The sequence below is a fragment of the Pholcus phalangioides genome, unplaced genomic scaffold, assembly GCF_987345545.1.
Source record: "Pholcus phalangioides strain wild (caught in Gottingen) unplaced genomic scaffold, Ppha-v1.0 ptg000011l_1, whole genome shotgun sequence".
Classification (NCBI taxonomy): Eukaryota; Metazoa; Arthropoda; class Arachnida; order Araneae; family Pholcidae; genus Pholcus; species Pholcus phalangioides.
Window position 1 is genome coordinate 62,478,881 of NW_028301604.1, and position 13,039 is coordinate 62,491,919.

At 33.9% G+C, this 13,039-nt stretch overlaps 1 protein-coding gene across 19 annotated transcripts in view; it reads right to left on the reverse strand.

Moving 5' to 3' along the window:
- The window catches only part of LOC149080678 (uncharacterized), a 312,101-nt gene that overhangs the window by 209,805 nt on the left and 89,257 nt on the right, over positions 1-13,039 (reverse strand). For all 19 annotated transcript variants that reach the window (XM_089239891.1, XM_089239884.1, XM_089239883.1 and 16 more), the window contains exons 7-10: positions 12,122-12,220; positions 7,347-7,445; positions 7,149-7,247; positions 1,286-1,483 (exon numbers count right to left, since the gene is read on the reverse strand). In XM_089239891.1, the coding sequence (XP_089096017.1) occupies positions 1,286-1,483; positions 7,149-7,247; positions 7,347-7,445; positions 12,122-12,220 (495 nt within the window). The remainder of the gene's footprint in view (positions 1-1,285; positions 1,484-7,148; positions 7,248-7,346; positions 7,446-12,121; positions 12,221-13,039) is intronic.

A 13,039-nucleotide genomic window follows, 5' to 3' on the forward strand; every position in this document is an offset into this window, starting at 1 on the left:
TTCCATTTCAGTGTCATTACTGTGTCATAAGCAAAAGATATCAATTTTTTGTTTAGTTTCAATTTACAAGAATCATTGATATAAATTAAAAACAACAATGGTCCCAGAATGAATTTCTTGTGGTATGCCTTTTTGTCACTTCTTGATTTATTATTCTTATTCACTGTGCAACATTCCGTTGTTTGCTAGTGCAACAAAGCGGGTCGGTAAAAGAAGCATAAAGCATGACTTATCTGTTGAAAATTTATTATTATTTTTAAATTATAATTTATTATCTTAGTATGTGTCCCAACACTCCTCGCAGCAAGAAAAAAAAATCCTGACAGAAAAAATGAAGTGTGACTTATATGGTGAAAATTAAATTATTAAATAATTAAATATTTCAGGTACTTATGGAGATACTGTAGTGGCAAATGTTGGTGGGCAGAAACTCACCAGCCCATGGACCAGATACAAGTTTACACTCAAACAGAGGCTCCACTGCAATTTGGGGAATATCATAAACACAAAAATTTTTCCACAGAATATTGAAATTTCATCACAGCAAAAATAAATTTTTAAAGATTTTTAAGCATTGATATAGTAATTAAATTACTAAATAATAAAATATCAATTGAAATTTTAATTTTGATGATCTTTTCGAAATGACAAAAAAGAATTATTTTTACCACAGTGTATACTTTTCGTCATGTTTCTTATTTCACACATGAAACAAAAACCTATATATAAGATCACATGGAACATGTACTGTGAAGAATTGGCATTGCAGTAAATTGACGCTGCAATAAATTGATGCTACAATGAATTTGTTATGCGACAAATTAATGCTGCGACAAACTTGTACCATGATGAAATTTGTTATGCGACAAATTAATGCTGCGACAAACTTGTACCATGATGAAATTTGTCCTACAACAAATTGACATGCAAAGAATTGAGTGCGACAAATTGACTGGCTACACGATATTCTGTGGTGTGAGGATACACTCTCTATCCTTCTCTTCACTGCAAACTTGACCATGAATGGACTATAGCTAGAAATAACTCTATGCTATAGGCCCTTTGTAAAAAAATCTTTAGAAATCACATGACATATAACATATTTGTATCATTTATGGATGATTTATATTTAAAAAGTTTGCTGAATACACAATTAAAAAATTCAGACTGTGCTTGGAATATTGTGCTTTAAAAAAAATCAATATTTGACTATATCAAAGCAGTTGTTAATAGCAATTGTTCATAGAAAAAAAATTATATTAGTAGAAGTTCTATAGATTCAAACCTCAGTTGTAGCTTCAATCGAAGCCCCATTTTTGAGAAGTAGCTCAACAACTTTCATACGATTTTTTTTACAAGCAATATGTAAAGGAGTGAATCCATTGAGAGCTCTAGCATTTGGGTCTGCTTTACGATCCAGAAGTAACTTAGCAACTTTCACATGACCACAGTGAGCAGCTACATGTAAAGCAGTTAGATAATCCTATGCAAAAAAAGAAACATACACACCTCATAAATAAAAGTAAAAAAATCGCAGAATATATTTACTTTTAATACTTAATCACCCGACTTTGTCTCAAAACACTTTCTTCTATACAGAATATTTCTAAACTAATACAACATACTTCAAAGAATGATAGAACACTAAAAAACTAACACTTTTCACGATAGAAAATATAGTGACAAATGTAGCGGTTGGTTGCTAGAGAGAACGCTTTCTATTTCAGCACAAAAATATAATGTGATGAAGGTTGGAAAAGTGGGTGGGGGGGGGGAAGGCACAAAACATGGAAAAATGTTTTAATGATGATAAAAATAAACATCAATAACTGTTTGACATGACAAAATAATACAATCCGATTTGCATACAAGGGAACAATAGATAAAAACGAAATAGCATGTAAAAACATCAGTAACTACATACAAACAAGAACCTCACAAAAGCAGTTCAAAATTTTGACTATAATTCTGGACACAAGCTTTACATCATTGATGTAAAAACTCCCATATGTGTGTGTTCTGAAAATGCTTGCTGTTTTCCAGAACATACTGGAGTCCTTAGGTAATGTCTAGCAGTTATTGATGCTTGTTTGCCTTCATTAACCCTTTAAGTGGCATAGCAGAAATCAATAAACCCCCTATAAAATATCATATCTTTCCTAATTATGTAAGTAGGTGCTAAGTAAAAGGGATGAGAAAATGTGCTTCATTGGAAATCAACTTTGTACTATATCTAGGCTTGTTAATGCTAAAATAAGAGTCCTTTAAGGAGGCGAGATATCTTGTCAATGCCCCTTAAAGGGTTAATGTTTTTTTCCTATGTTTCGTGCCTCTCTTCTTTTCCAACTTGTGTTAGACTGTGTGTTTGAGCTAAAATTTAAAGCACTCTTTAGTGGCCAACTGCTACATATGTGACCGAACTTTTTAGGGTGAAAAGTGTTTGTTTCATCATGTTCTATCACACCTTGAAGTTTGCTGTATTAATTTAAAAACACCCTGTATGTGGTAGTTTCATTAAAAAATATATAAATTGCTGATTTAAAACTATTTGTCCTCTTTTCAATGTGTATTTAAATGCATTTATTGCATAAATTCTTTCAATAAATGCATTTGAAATAAATATGTATTCACATTATTTACATAACTCTGAGAGAACAAATTAATGCAATCCTCCCTGTGTAAAAGGACTATTTTAGAGCACACCAACTTCTGTCATATATCGTCACACAGCAATTTCCAACCAGTGGAGTTGGGTGGGAAATGAAGGTGCCATCTATCGGTGGTCGCCCCATGCTTGGTAGGTGAAGAACTTGTTTCTGACATTCTATGCCCGGATTCAAACCCATGGACCTTGGCAGTAACCTTCATAGTGGAAGACGAGCATCTTACCACTGTGGTCACTCGGGCGCCTACTGTGTAAAAAGACTAGCACTGAAGAATTAGGCACCCTATTGGAATGAAAATCAGGGTCTGTCCAGTCCTCGGAACCATAAAAACTTTTAATCAGAAATTACAAATCAAATTTTAATGCAAAAAAAAAATGTTATATGCATTACAAAACTGCTGCTCTTTAGTAGTATGGATTGTTATCATGTTACAAGCAATAAACCAATGTTATCTATATTTTCAGAAATACTAAACATTGGGTTGTTTACTACTACTACTAGAGTTGTTTATTACTACTAATACTATAACTAGGGTTGCTAATAAATGGAATAGCTTACCCTTGGGGTAGTAAATTCTAACACAATTGACACATTTAAAAAGAAATACGATAAACATGTTGGGATAAATTGAGAAGCTATCCATGCTTAAAATAAGACAACCATAAGTATATTTTATGGGTGTTGTATAAAAATTAATTGTATATATATAAATATGAGTATAAAAAACAAGCCTGCCATTCGGAATCTGCAATAAATTGTAGGTCCTGGTCTAATTAGCCCTCGCATGCAGAAAATGACCGTGGTGTGACAAAAATGATCAATATATACACTGGTGTAAGAAATTAAGAGAATTTGCAGACTTGGTCGATTATCTCCAGAACTACTGTACCAATTTTAATGAAATTTGATATGTACATACATTGATACAATACAAAACAAATAATCATTCAATAATTGTAATACACACGCATGACCGTGCGTAACACTCGTTGGAGTCGGAAGGTATGAAACAGCGGTTGCAGAATAAACAAAAAAATGGGTTAATGGGGGTATGGTCCTCTCTTACAGATATACAGGTCTCGCAGAGTGATTTCATACATGAAATAAGGCAGTTTATCATTTCCTGTGGCAATTGGTCCCACTCGTTCAGCAATGCTGTTTTCATTCCCTGGATGGTTCTCGGAGGGGGGGGGGTGCGAGTTGCAATTGCCCTCCCCAGAGCGTCCCAGACATGCTCTATAGGGTTAAGGTCTGGAGATCTGGCTGGCCAATCCATCCGGCGAATATCCTCACTCTCTAGAAGATCGTAGAGCAGAAGAGCTATATGTGGCCTCGCGTTATCGTCCATTAAAATGAACTCAGGGCCAACTGCAACCCTGAAAAGGCAAACATAGGGCTCCAAGACCTCATCCCTATACCTCACACAAGTTCACAGTGCCTCTTTCAAAGACATGGAGAGGTGTGCTGCCATCCAACATGATGCCTGCCCAGACCATTAAACCTCCTTCACCATAATGGTCGATTTTGTGGACATTGGAGGGTAGGTAGCGGGTCCCTGGTTCTCTCCATATGAACGTACGGCGAGAATCAGTGCTTAGGCTGAACCGGGACCCATCAGTGAAGAGAACGGTCGTCCATTGATCCATACTCCAATCTCTATGCTCTCTTCACCATGATAAATGGATTCTCCCGTCCGTAGAAGTGAGCGGGATGCAAACAGCAGGTCTTCTTGCAAACAACCCTCTCTCATGAAGTCTTTTGGAAACAGTCACCCTTGATACACGGGTTCCTGTGGCTGCATACAAGTCACAAGAGAGCTGAGAAGCTATAGCACTCCTGTTACGCCTCGCTATAATCAACAAATGGCGATCTTCTCTGGCCGTCATGGCTCTTGGACGACCTTGCCCAGGCTTTCTCTCGATGGATCCGGTATCCTGGAACTGTTTCCATAAGTTACACACGACGCTGGGCGTTAAATTGAACTCTCTACAAATCTGTAATTGAGATTGGCCTGCTTCTAGCCTCCCCACAATTCGCCACCTCATTCCATCATCTAAACGTTGGTGGTTACTCATTTTTACTGTTACAATTTGAAATTAACCGATTGCTGCAAAATAACACCAAGAAATTCGCCGAGGTGTGCTAGCGAACGAAATGCGTCTTAACTTATGTGCGCTTATAAAGCCTGTTTCTCTACTGGCTCCGCCTACACACACGTGTACGCTTACATATTTGACGTACAAGATTTGCATTTTTGTCTAGAAGCAGTGGTTTTACATTCAGTTCAGTTCTTTTCATGAAATTCGATAAAATATGCAAATTCTCTTAATTTATTTCACCAGTGTATATATGTATATTGTTTCTAGTTATTTTAATTTTATTTTTAATTGGGTCACTGTATTTTAGAAATATATGACATCCATATTTTTTATGGGCATCTTTTTCTCAGCCACCTCGTTGGGTATTTTACCTGTTGTGACCTTGTATTTTTGTTAAAGAAAATCATTGATTTAAATCACGAAATTTAAATTTCATTTTTCCTTTATCGAAGGATAGAGGTTCAATGATACTGACAAGAAACCTATTCTGGTATTCACATCACTAATGTGGTGAAGTTTTTGATTAAAAGACATATCGTTTCCCCTCATGCCAGAAGCATGAATGTGCAATGTCTTGGGGGGGGGGGGGAAATGGTGTTTGAATGTTTACTCTACCCTTGTTACTCTATGAAAGTTATTTTCCTAAAATGTTTTGTAACACGTGTTTCAACAGGGATACACACTCATGTTTCAGGCAAAACTTAGGTAGCAAAACAAGGTATTGAGCTAGCTGATAAAATAAAGGAAAATTTGTACATTCATGCTTCTGGCATGCAGGGGACTATATAGTAGATCTTATAAATATAGATTTGAACCTAATTCCTAGATACAGTGTAGGAAGATAGCTCTTTTATTTCTGGATTTCGTGCATGGAAAAAATTGGAGAGAAATATAGGGAGCTAAGCTTAGATATAACTGCTCTAAGTATTTGCCATGGGGCACTAGGGTTCCCCTGACTAAAAAAAAATAGAGAAATTAGTTTTTGTGTAAAGCCTAGAACTCTATGCTCTAATTTGCTGATTTAAAATAATAATAGATGTTGCACCAAAATATAAATACTGAAAGAATAAAAATATGTAAGTTATTAAGCAACAACATCATGCAAGTCGGAGACGCATGACAATAAAGTAATTGTGCAGGAAACAATCTTGTCAATTAATATTGTATTCTTCCGCATTAGCTGGCATCTCTTCAAACTCAAGGGACACCAGATATTTGAATGATGGGCTCTGGTCTGTTCCTGGCATGCCAGAAAAAATGAGGTTTAATAAGGCTCACAGTATGCATTCAGCCAATTCAATGGATTTTTATAATTAAGATATTTAAGAATTTTCCAGAATCTGTGATTTGAAATTCCTGGCATGCTGTCTAATGAGGGGGGACATGGTATGCTCTTTATTTAATTGATGCTGAATGACCCTTTGGTTGTATACACAGTAAATTGAGACACCCTGCACCACGTGTGATACTGAGTCACCATCAGACATTTAATTTAAGGGGGTGGGGAATCTTTCACACACATGAATGAAAGCATTTTTCTCTACAAGAAAAATGCTAATTTCAGCTCAATGACCTTTCATGGCACATAAACACAATGTTTTTATGCTTATATTTTGATGCTTTCTTGCTTGTAGTTCATTTGTTTATTGTTTGTTTCTCACTGTGTTTGCTAGTTTATTCATTAATGCTGAATTATATTTGAGAGATTAGGTGAAAAATGTGCATTCTTAATGATTAACAAGATCTATATAAATTAATATGCAGTAAGTTAATTTAAATAAACAAATCTAATTTAATTTAAAAGAAATCCCATTTAAATTTACAATTTTGATTTTAAATTTACAATTTTGATTTTAAATTTATAAATTCTAAATATTTTTGATTTGACTTTTTCATACCCTATTGTGATCATATCCTGATTACAAGATATCGCTAGTTTATCAAGTCAAAATGTGTTCAGAGCTTTTTGTTAATATTGCAATGCATTGCTTGTTTATGGAGTCAAAATTTGTTTAAAATTTTTTGTCTTATGAAACACTCATAAAACAAGTTACTTGTGTAACCTAAAGTTTCACCGTATTTAAATTGTATTAAATGAAAATTCATATTAAGCAAGTTTATCTTAATAAGGTTTGACTATTTAAAAAATGTTAAAGATATGTTCTTATAAATGAATATGTCTTTAAAATTTTTTAAATAGTTGTCAATAATAGTCAACAATTTAAATAATGTGTCATTTGAGCCACACACCCTTTGCCCCTATGAATCCATCAAATCAAGGGTTCAATATTTGATTGGAAATAATAAATGTAAAACATTTTTAAATGAAGTTATTATTTCAAGATGTTTCACATGAAAAGAGAAATAAATTAAATTTTCTTACTACTGTTACATCATCAACAGGCGCTTTATTGCACAGTAAGATACGAGCACTATCTACATGATCACCTTGAGAAGCCATATGCAGAGGTGCCAGTCCATTCTGAAAATATTAATAATTAGTAAAAAGATAACATGATATTTCATCACATAAGTTGAGATGGTGAGCTCAGATTTTTTGAAGAAAATAAAATTATCATACCTTTGTTTTTGCTAGTATAGGTGCTCCTCTCTCGAGAAGTAAGTCAACCACCTGATCATGTCCGCTTCTAGCAGCACAATGAAGAGGTGTCAACCCATCCTAAGTTTGACAATTTTAAAATAATAATAATCAAATTTCAAGGATATTTTATGATTGAATGATTTGTAACAAAATTATGTTGTAAAGAGAAAATCACTGAGTGCCATCTTAATCCATGACCTATCCTCACAAGTGCAGATCAAATAAAAAATATTTTAATTCAGTTAAATTTACTAACAATTAATTCACACTCAATATGTTTAGATCGTTATGCAGTCAATTCTTGGTTAGTTGAATTCTGATAACTCGCATATCTATTTAAGTCGAAGAGTTTTCTCTCTGCTCCAGAACCTCCAATATTATCTTAGTGTTAACATTTTTCCTTAAGTTAGAATTTTTTCCTTTAAGTTGAAGTTTTTGAGTACGAGATGAATTTGGAAAAAAATGGCATTTATTCTTTGAGTGAGGAATTAAAGGTGCAGTAAGCATAAATAAAGTATCTTCTTTCTCTGGCTTCTCTTTTCTACTCCAGTTTTCTTGATAAAAGTGACAAAAAAAGTTTTTTTTGCGCAGTTGACCACTGACTATGAACTTGGTCACCTGTGCTTGCAAATCATTCGTTGCACATCTGGTCTTGTTGAAATCGTCCAGTTGCAAGTGGATTTTGCATAGATTTTTCAAAAATTTTTAAGCCAAAGTTGAAAGCTTAAGATTAAAAAAAAATTATAAATAAAATGGAAAGAAATCCAATTCTCAAGAAAAAAGTTTATTGTTGAAAAGTTAAGGCATCCATCCGAATATACTGTATCAACAATTAAAAAAACAGAAAACAAGGGCATAATTCATGCAAGGTTTTCTTCAAATGCAAATGAAACGATGGGAAATCAAAAATTACTGGATATTTTTAAAGAGAATAAATTTGCTTTCTTTTCTTATTCATAAGTTTAATTTATACAAATATTGTGTATTTGACTATACTCATAATATATACATCCAAATGTGTGTTTTGTTTTTCAATATTCTTATTCAATAATTAGGCATTAGAATAATTTATCATTGCCAATCTCTTCATGTCCAGTAGTTCCCATTTTTACTATTACAATATATGTAAATGTCATTGTTACTATAAAAAATAGTTTTTTTTACTTCTCTGAAATTGGAATTTCTGATAAGTTGAACTAATGATAACTTCTAAGAGAGTTTTTCGTCAGCTGCTGCACATTTGAGTTACCAAGATTTGACTCTGTAATCAAAATTTAATCAAGAGCTAACAGCTGAATTTAAATTAAGCAACAACATCAGAACTAAACTGTGTAGTTTTAAATTAAATGATGTCATTAAATCTCATTTCAACTGAATTGATATTCATGCTTTTGAAAGAATTTTAGAGGAACTGGAAAAAATATTTAAATCAACAAAGTTATTAAAAAAATTGTAACTACATAAATTAGGGGTCTTCAACGTTTTACGCTCGAGGGCCACATAAAAAATTAGTTGCGTTCTGCAGGCCACTCATTAACAGCGTGGGGTGTCCCCCAAAGACGATCATAAACTAAATATGTTTCAAAATATTTTAAAAAATTTAAACATTCAATTCAATTAATTAAACTGAATTGGGGTAAGACCAATTATTTTAGGTATTTTTTTTATATGGTATGAAACAGAATGAAAATGGATGATTTTTGTTTATACATGTATATGTTGAATTAATTGCGTACCAAATAAAAAAGTCTTTGGTCACTTACATTATGAATGCGAGTGGATGTCATTCCTAAATTAATGGGAAACTTGACAATTGTTTTTGCTTGACTAAAGCTTCAATGTTATTTAATATTTGTGTTGTTGCTATTTGGGTGCGGTAGCCCGGTCGATAAGATGCTCGCCTAAAGTACCAAAGGATGTTTAGAGGTGTCGCGAGTTTGATACCCGGTTCATCCTTGTCAGAAAACTTTCCTGACACAGGGGTACAACAAAAAATGGCGACTTGACCGCAGCAAAAAATTGCTACCGCAGGGAGTCCCCCCATCGAGGGGTTAGCGCACCAACCTCTCGATGAGAATTAAAAAAAAAAACAAGCATGCCGTTCGGAATTGGCAATAAATTGTAGGTCCCGGTGTAATTAGACCTCATGTGCAGAAAATGACCACGGTGCGACAAAAATGATCAAATGATCAAAGTTGTTGCTATTTGTAAAGTATCCTCCAAATGCTGATCAGTTAGACGTGTTCTAGTTTTTGATTTTGTATCCTCCATTCCTCTAAATAACTGTTCACATATGTAAGTGCTGCCAAATATAGAAGACATGAACAATGCATATTTGCGTACTTCTGGATACTTTTCTTCGGACACATACTTAGAATAAAAATCAATTAATGAAGGAATTTCGAAAAACTTGCATTTAACTGCAGTCACATTGCAAATCTGCAAATTCTAATTGTACCTCTGGTGGAACACTTTTGATATCGACTGAGAATGGTGAGGAAAACATTTTCATAGAAATTTTGTTCTCGCAGAAGTCGGAAAATCTGCTTCTGAATATAAAAAATTGAGTGCAGATCTATTTACCAACTCCAATAATTTAAGAAAATGTATGCAGTTTTTGTTTTGCAATTGACATTCCCAGGGGACTAATTTAGTTTCAAACGCTTTCACGTTGTCATAAGGATTATGGACCAGTAGGTCTTTTCCCAGTAAGCGGTAGTTTAGATCATTCAGATGACTAGTGATATCGACAAGATATGCGAAATCTCTCACCCACTTTTTATCTTGAAACTCTCCAATAAGTTTTCCTTTGGATTTCATCAATTCATCAACTTCCTCCTTCAAGGAAAACAGGCACTGAAGCATCTTTCCTCAGCTCAACCATTGTACTTCTGTATAATAACTAACGTCGCCATGCTCAGCTTCCAAATTCTCTACGAATTTTTGAAACTGTCTATAATTAAGTAATTTGGATCAAATGAAGTTAACCGCTTTCACTACAACAGACATTACATGTTCAAAGTTACAAAGTTAGAGAAAAACTTTTTGCACAAATTTTCCTGGTGTATGGTGCGGTGGAAAGCCGCCACCTTCATATTTCCTAGGCATCTGACTTTATCGATGTGATTACCCCTGTCTTCTGACCGGTCATAGAGGAAGCACCATCTGTAGTTATGGCAGATATGTTGCCTATGTCCAACTCACATTTGGCCAATGTTTCTGCCAAACTTGAATATAAGTCAAATCTTTGTGTGATATCATTAAGTGCAACAATACTAGCTAACTCCTCAACAATTTTGAAGTTTTTGTAGAATGAAACGAATGAAAATGGCTGCTTGTGTGTGTGCGGTATCTGTTGCATCTGTCGATTCATCCATAGCTACTGAGTAAAACAAAAATTCCTCACATTCGGATTTGAAGGTCTTGAATACATCTGCTGGCAGATCCTCCACACGTCTTGCTGCTGTCACACCAGACAAACTAATGTTCGAAACAGCTTGAGCCTGTGATGGGCAAAGCACATCAACTGTAGACTGAAGGCATTCTTTAACGAATTCTTTATCAATGAAGGGCTTCCCATGTTTCACAATTTTTTCTATTATATAACCAACACGAACACAATTTTCAGACTGTTCATTTCTTCTGAAGAATAATGACTGTTGACAGTTCAGTGTTGATTTCAGTTCATTCACTTTTTCACTTCAAAAATGTCCCTCCAATCCAGAATACTTTGCACTATGCTTGGTATCGTAATTTCTCTTAATATTGTATTCTTTCATCGTGGCTACACTCTCATTGCAAATGAGACAAACTGCTGTAGCCTTGTGTTCGACGAAAAAATAAAGGGATGAGTATTTCTATGAGAGAAACATTGTTCTGTTCTCCATTAGTCAATTAAGGTTTGTTTCATTTTTTTTTTTTGGTTTTGAAAAAGAAATCCATCCATTTTGGCAATACAAATACAAAGGCCTCAACAGGAAAAATACCTAACTAGGTAGATGAAAAAATATGGATACATCCATTATTTACAATACCACAATTTGATAATTTCCTAATTTATTTTCTTGAAAAAATCTCACTTTTTTTTCAACTTTCCTTTTTTTACTATCACGGTTTGCCATTATGCACTCACCCATTTAAAGACTAAAATACTTCTGATCAAAGGCTTCAAAGACCAAAAACACAAGTAAACTAACTGTACCAATATCGTACAAATCCTTTTTCCAACCAATCAAGATGCATCCACCTGCTCCTTTCCCAACCATGCACAAGAGAAATACGATACCATGGAAATTCCTGCTTTCTCCCACTAAAGGGGGATAGGATGTACTCGAAGTTATTAATGGTGAAGAAGTGTATGGTGCGGTTTCTTTTGCGTTAAAGGCTTTATTAAGAAACTGATCAGCCTGTCCTTGTTATAAGTCTATATGAAGCTGTGTGACTTTTTTTTGTCGAAATCACCGTTTTACCCTATTTTTGAATGATATTGGGTCAATCAATTGAAATGTTTTGGCAGGTCACCAAAATAACAACGGCGGGCCATCAGTGGTCCGTGTGGCATGGGTTGAAGACCCCCTACCATAAATACTTATAAATGTTTAATTATTACAAATAAAGTCATGGAGATTCAGTCGATATCATACATTATGCTTGGTGCATAGGCAATGCAGTATGGTTTGAAACTTTCAACAGGTTGAACTTGGTAGATTTATTTCTTTGTTAAGTGAAATATAAACTAAATGTAAAATGCTTACTCGAGTAACGGGATCTACTATAGCTCCCTTTTCCATAAGCAGATTGACCATATTGGCTTTTCCCCATTTCGATGCAACATGAAGTGGAGTAATTTGATGCTTTGAGAAAAAAAGAGAATTTTGATAAATAATTAAAGGATGAGCAAAACACTTGAAAAATCAATAAAAAATTGACAATTTAAGTTATTGAAAAGAAAAAAACTTTTTGGTTCAAAATTTAATCAATATCCATTTCTAAATATGAGTTATGAGTGAAATTTTTATGGAAATAATTGCTTTAGGGGTTCATCAATGAAATAACACAAAAACTACATTGATACTAAAGTTGTGTATTTCTATGAGAGAAACATGGTTCTGTTCTCCATTAGTTAATTAAGGTTTGTTTTGTTTTTTTGGTTTTGAAAAAGAAATCCACCCATTTTTGCAATATAAATAGTAAATACAAATACAAAGGCCACAACAGGAAAAATACCTAACTAGGTAGATGAAAAAATATGCCTATAAAAAATATGGATACATCTATTTACAATACCACAATTTGATAATTTCTTAATTGTTGAAAGTTTTTCAGGAACTCTACTTTCCTGTTTGCGAAAAGTTGAGAAATAATTGGCTTATTTCTGCTTCTTCACCAAATTTTTAATGCCCATTATATGTGTAATTCATGATGAGCAAGAAGAACAGATCATGAACTTTTGGATGACAATGATTGAGAAGGTCACATTTTTTATTTGGTCCATATACACAATGTGTAAAACGTTTAAGAATGGTTGGTTTTTCATAAATAACTTAGCACTGGTGCAGCTTAAATGAAAGTCATATCACAGACTTTTTTTAGCATAAACCATTACAAAGTTTGGTCTAAAGCAGTGCTTTGCAACCGTTTTGAATAGAAACATAGTATTTGAACATTTTTTG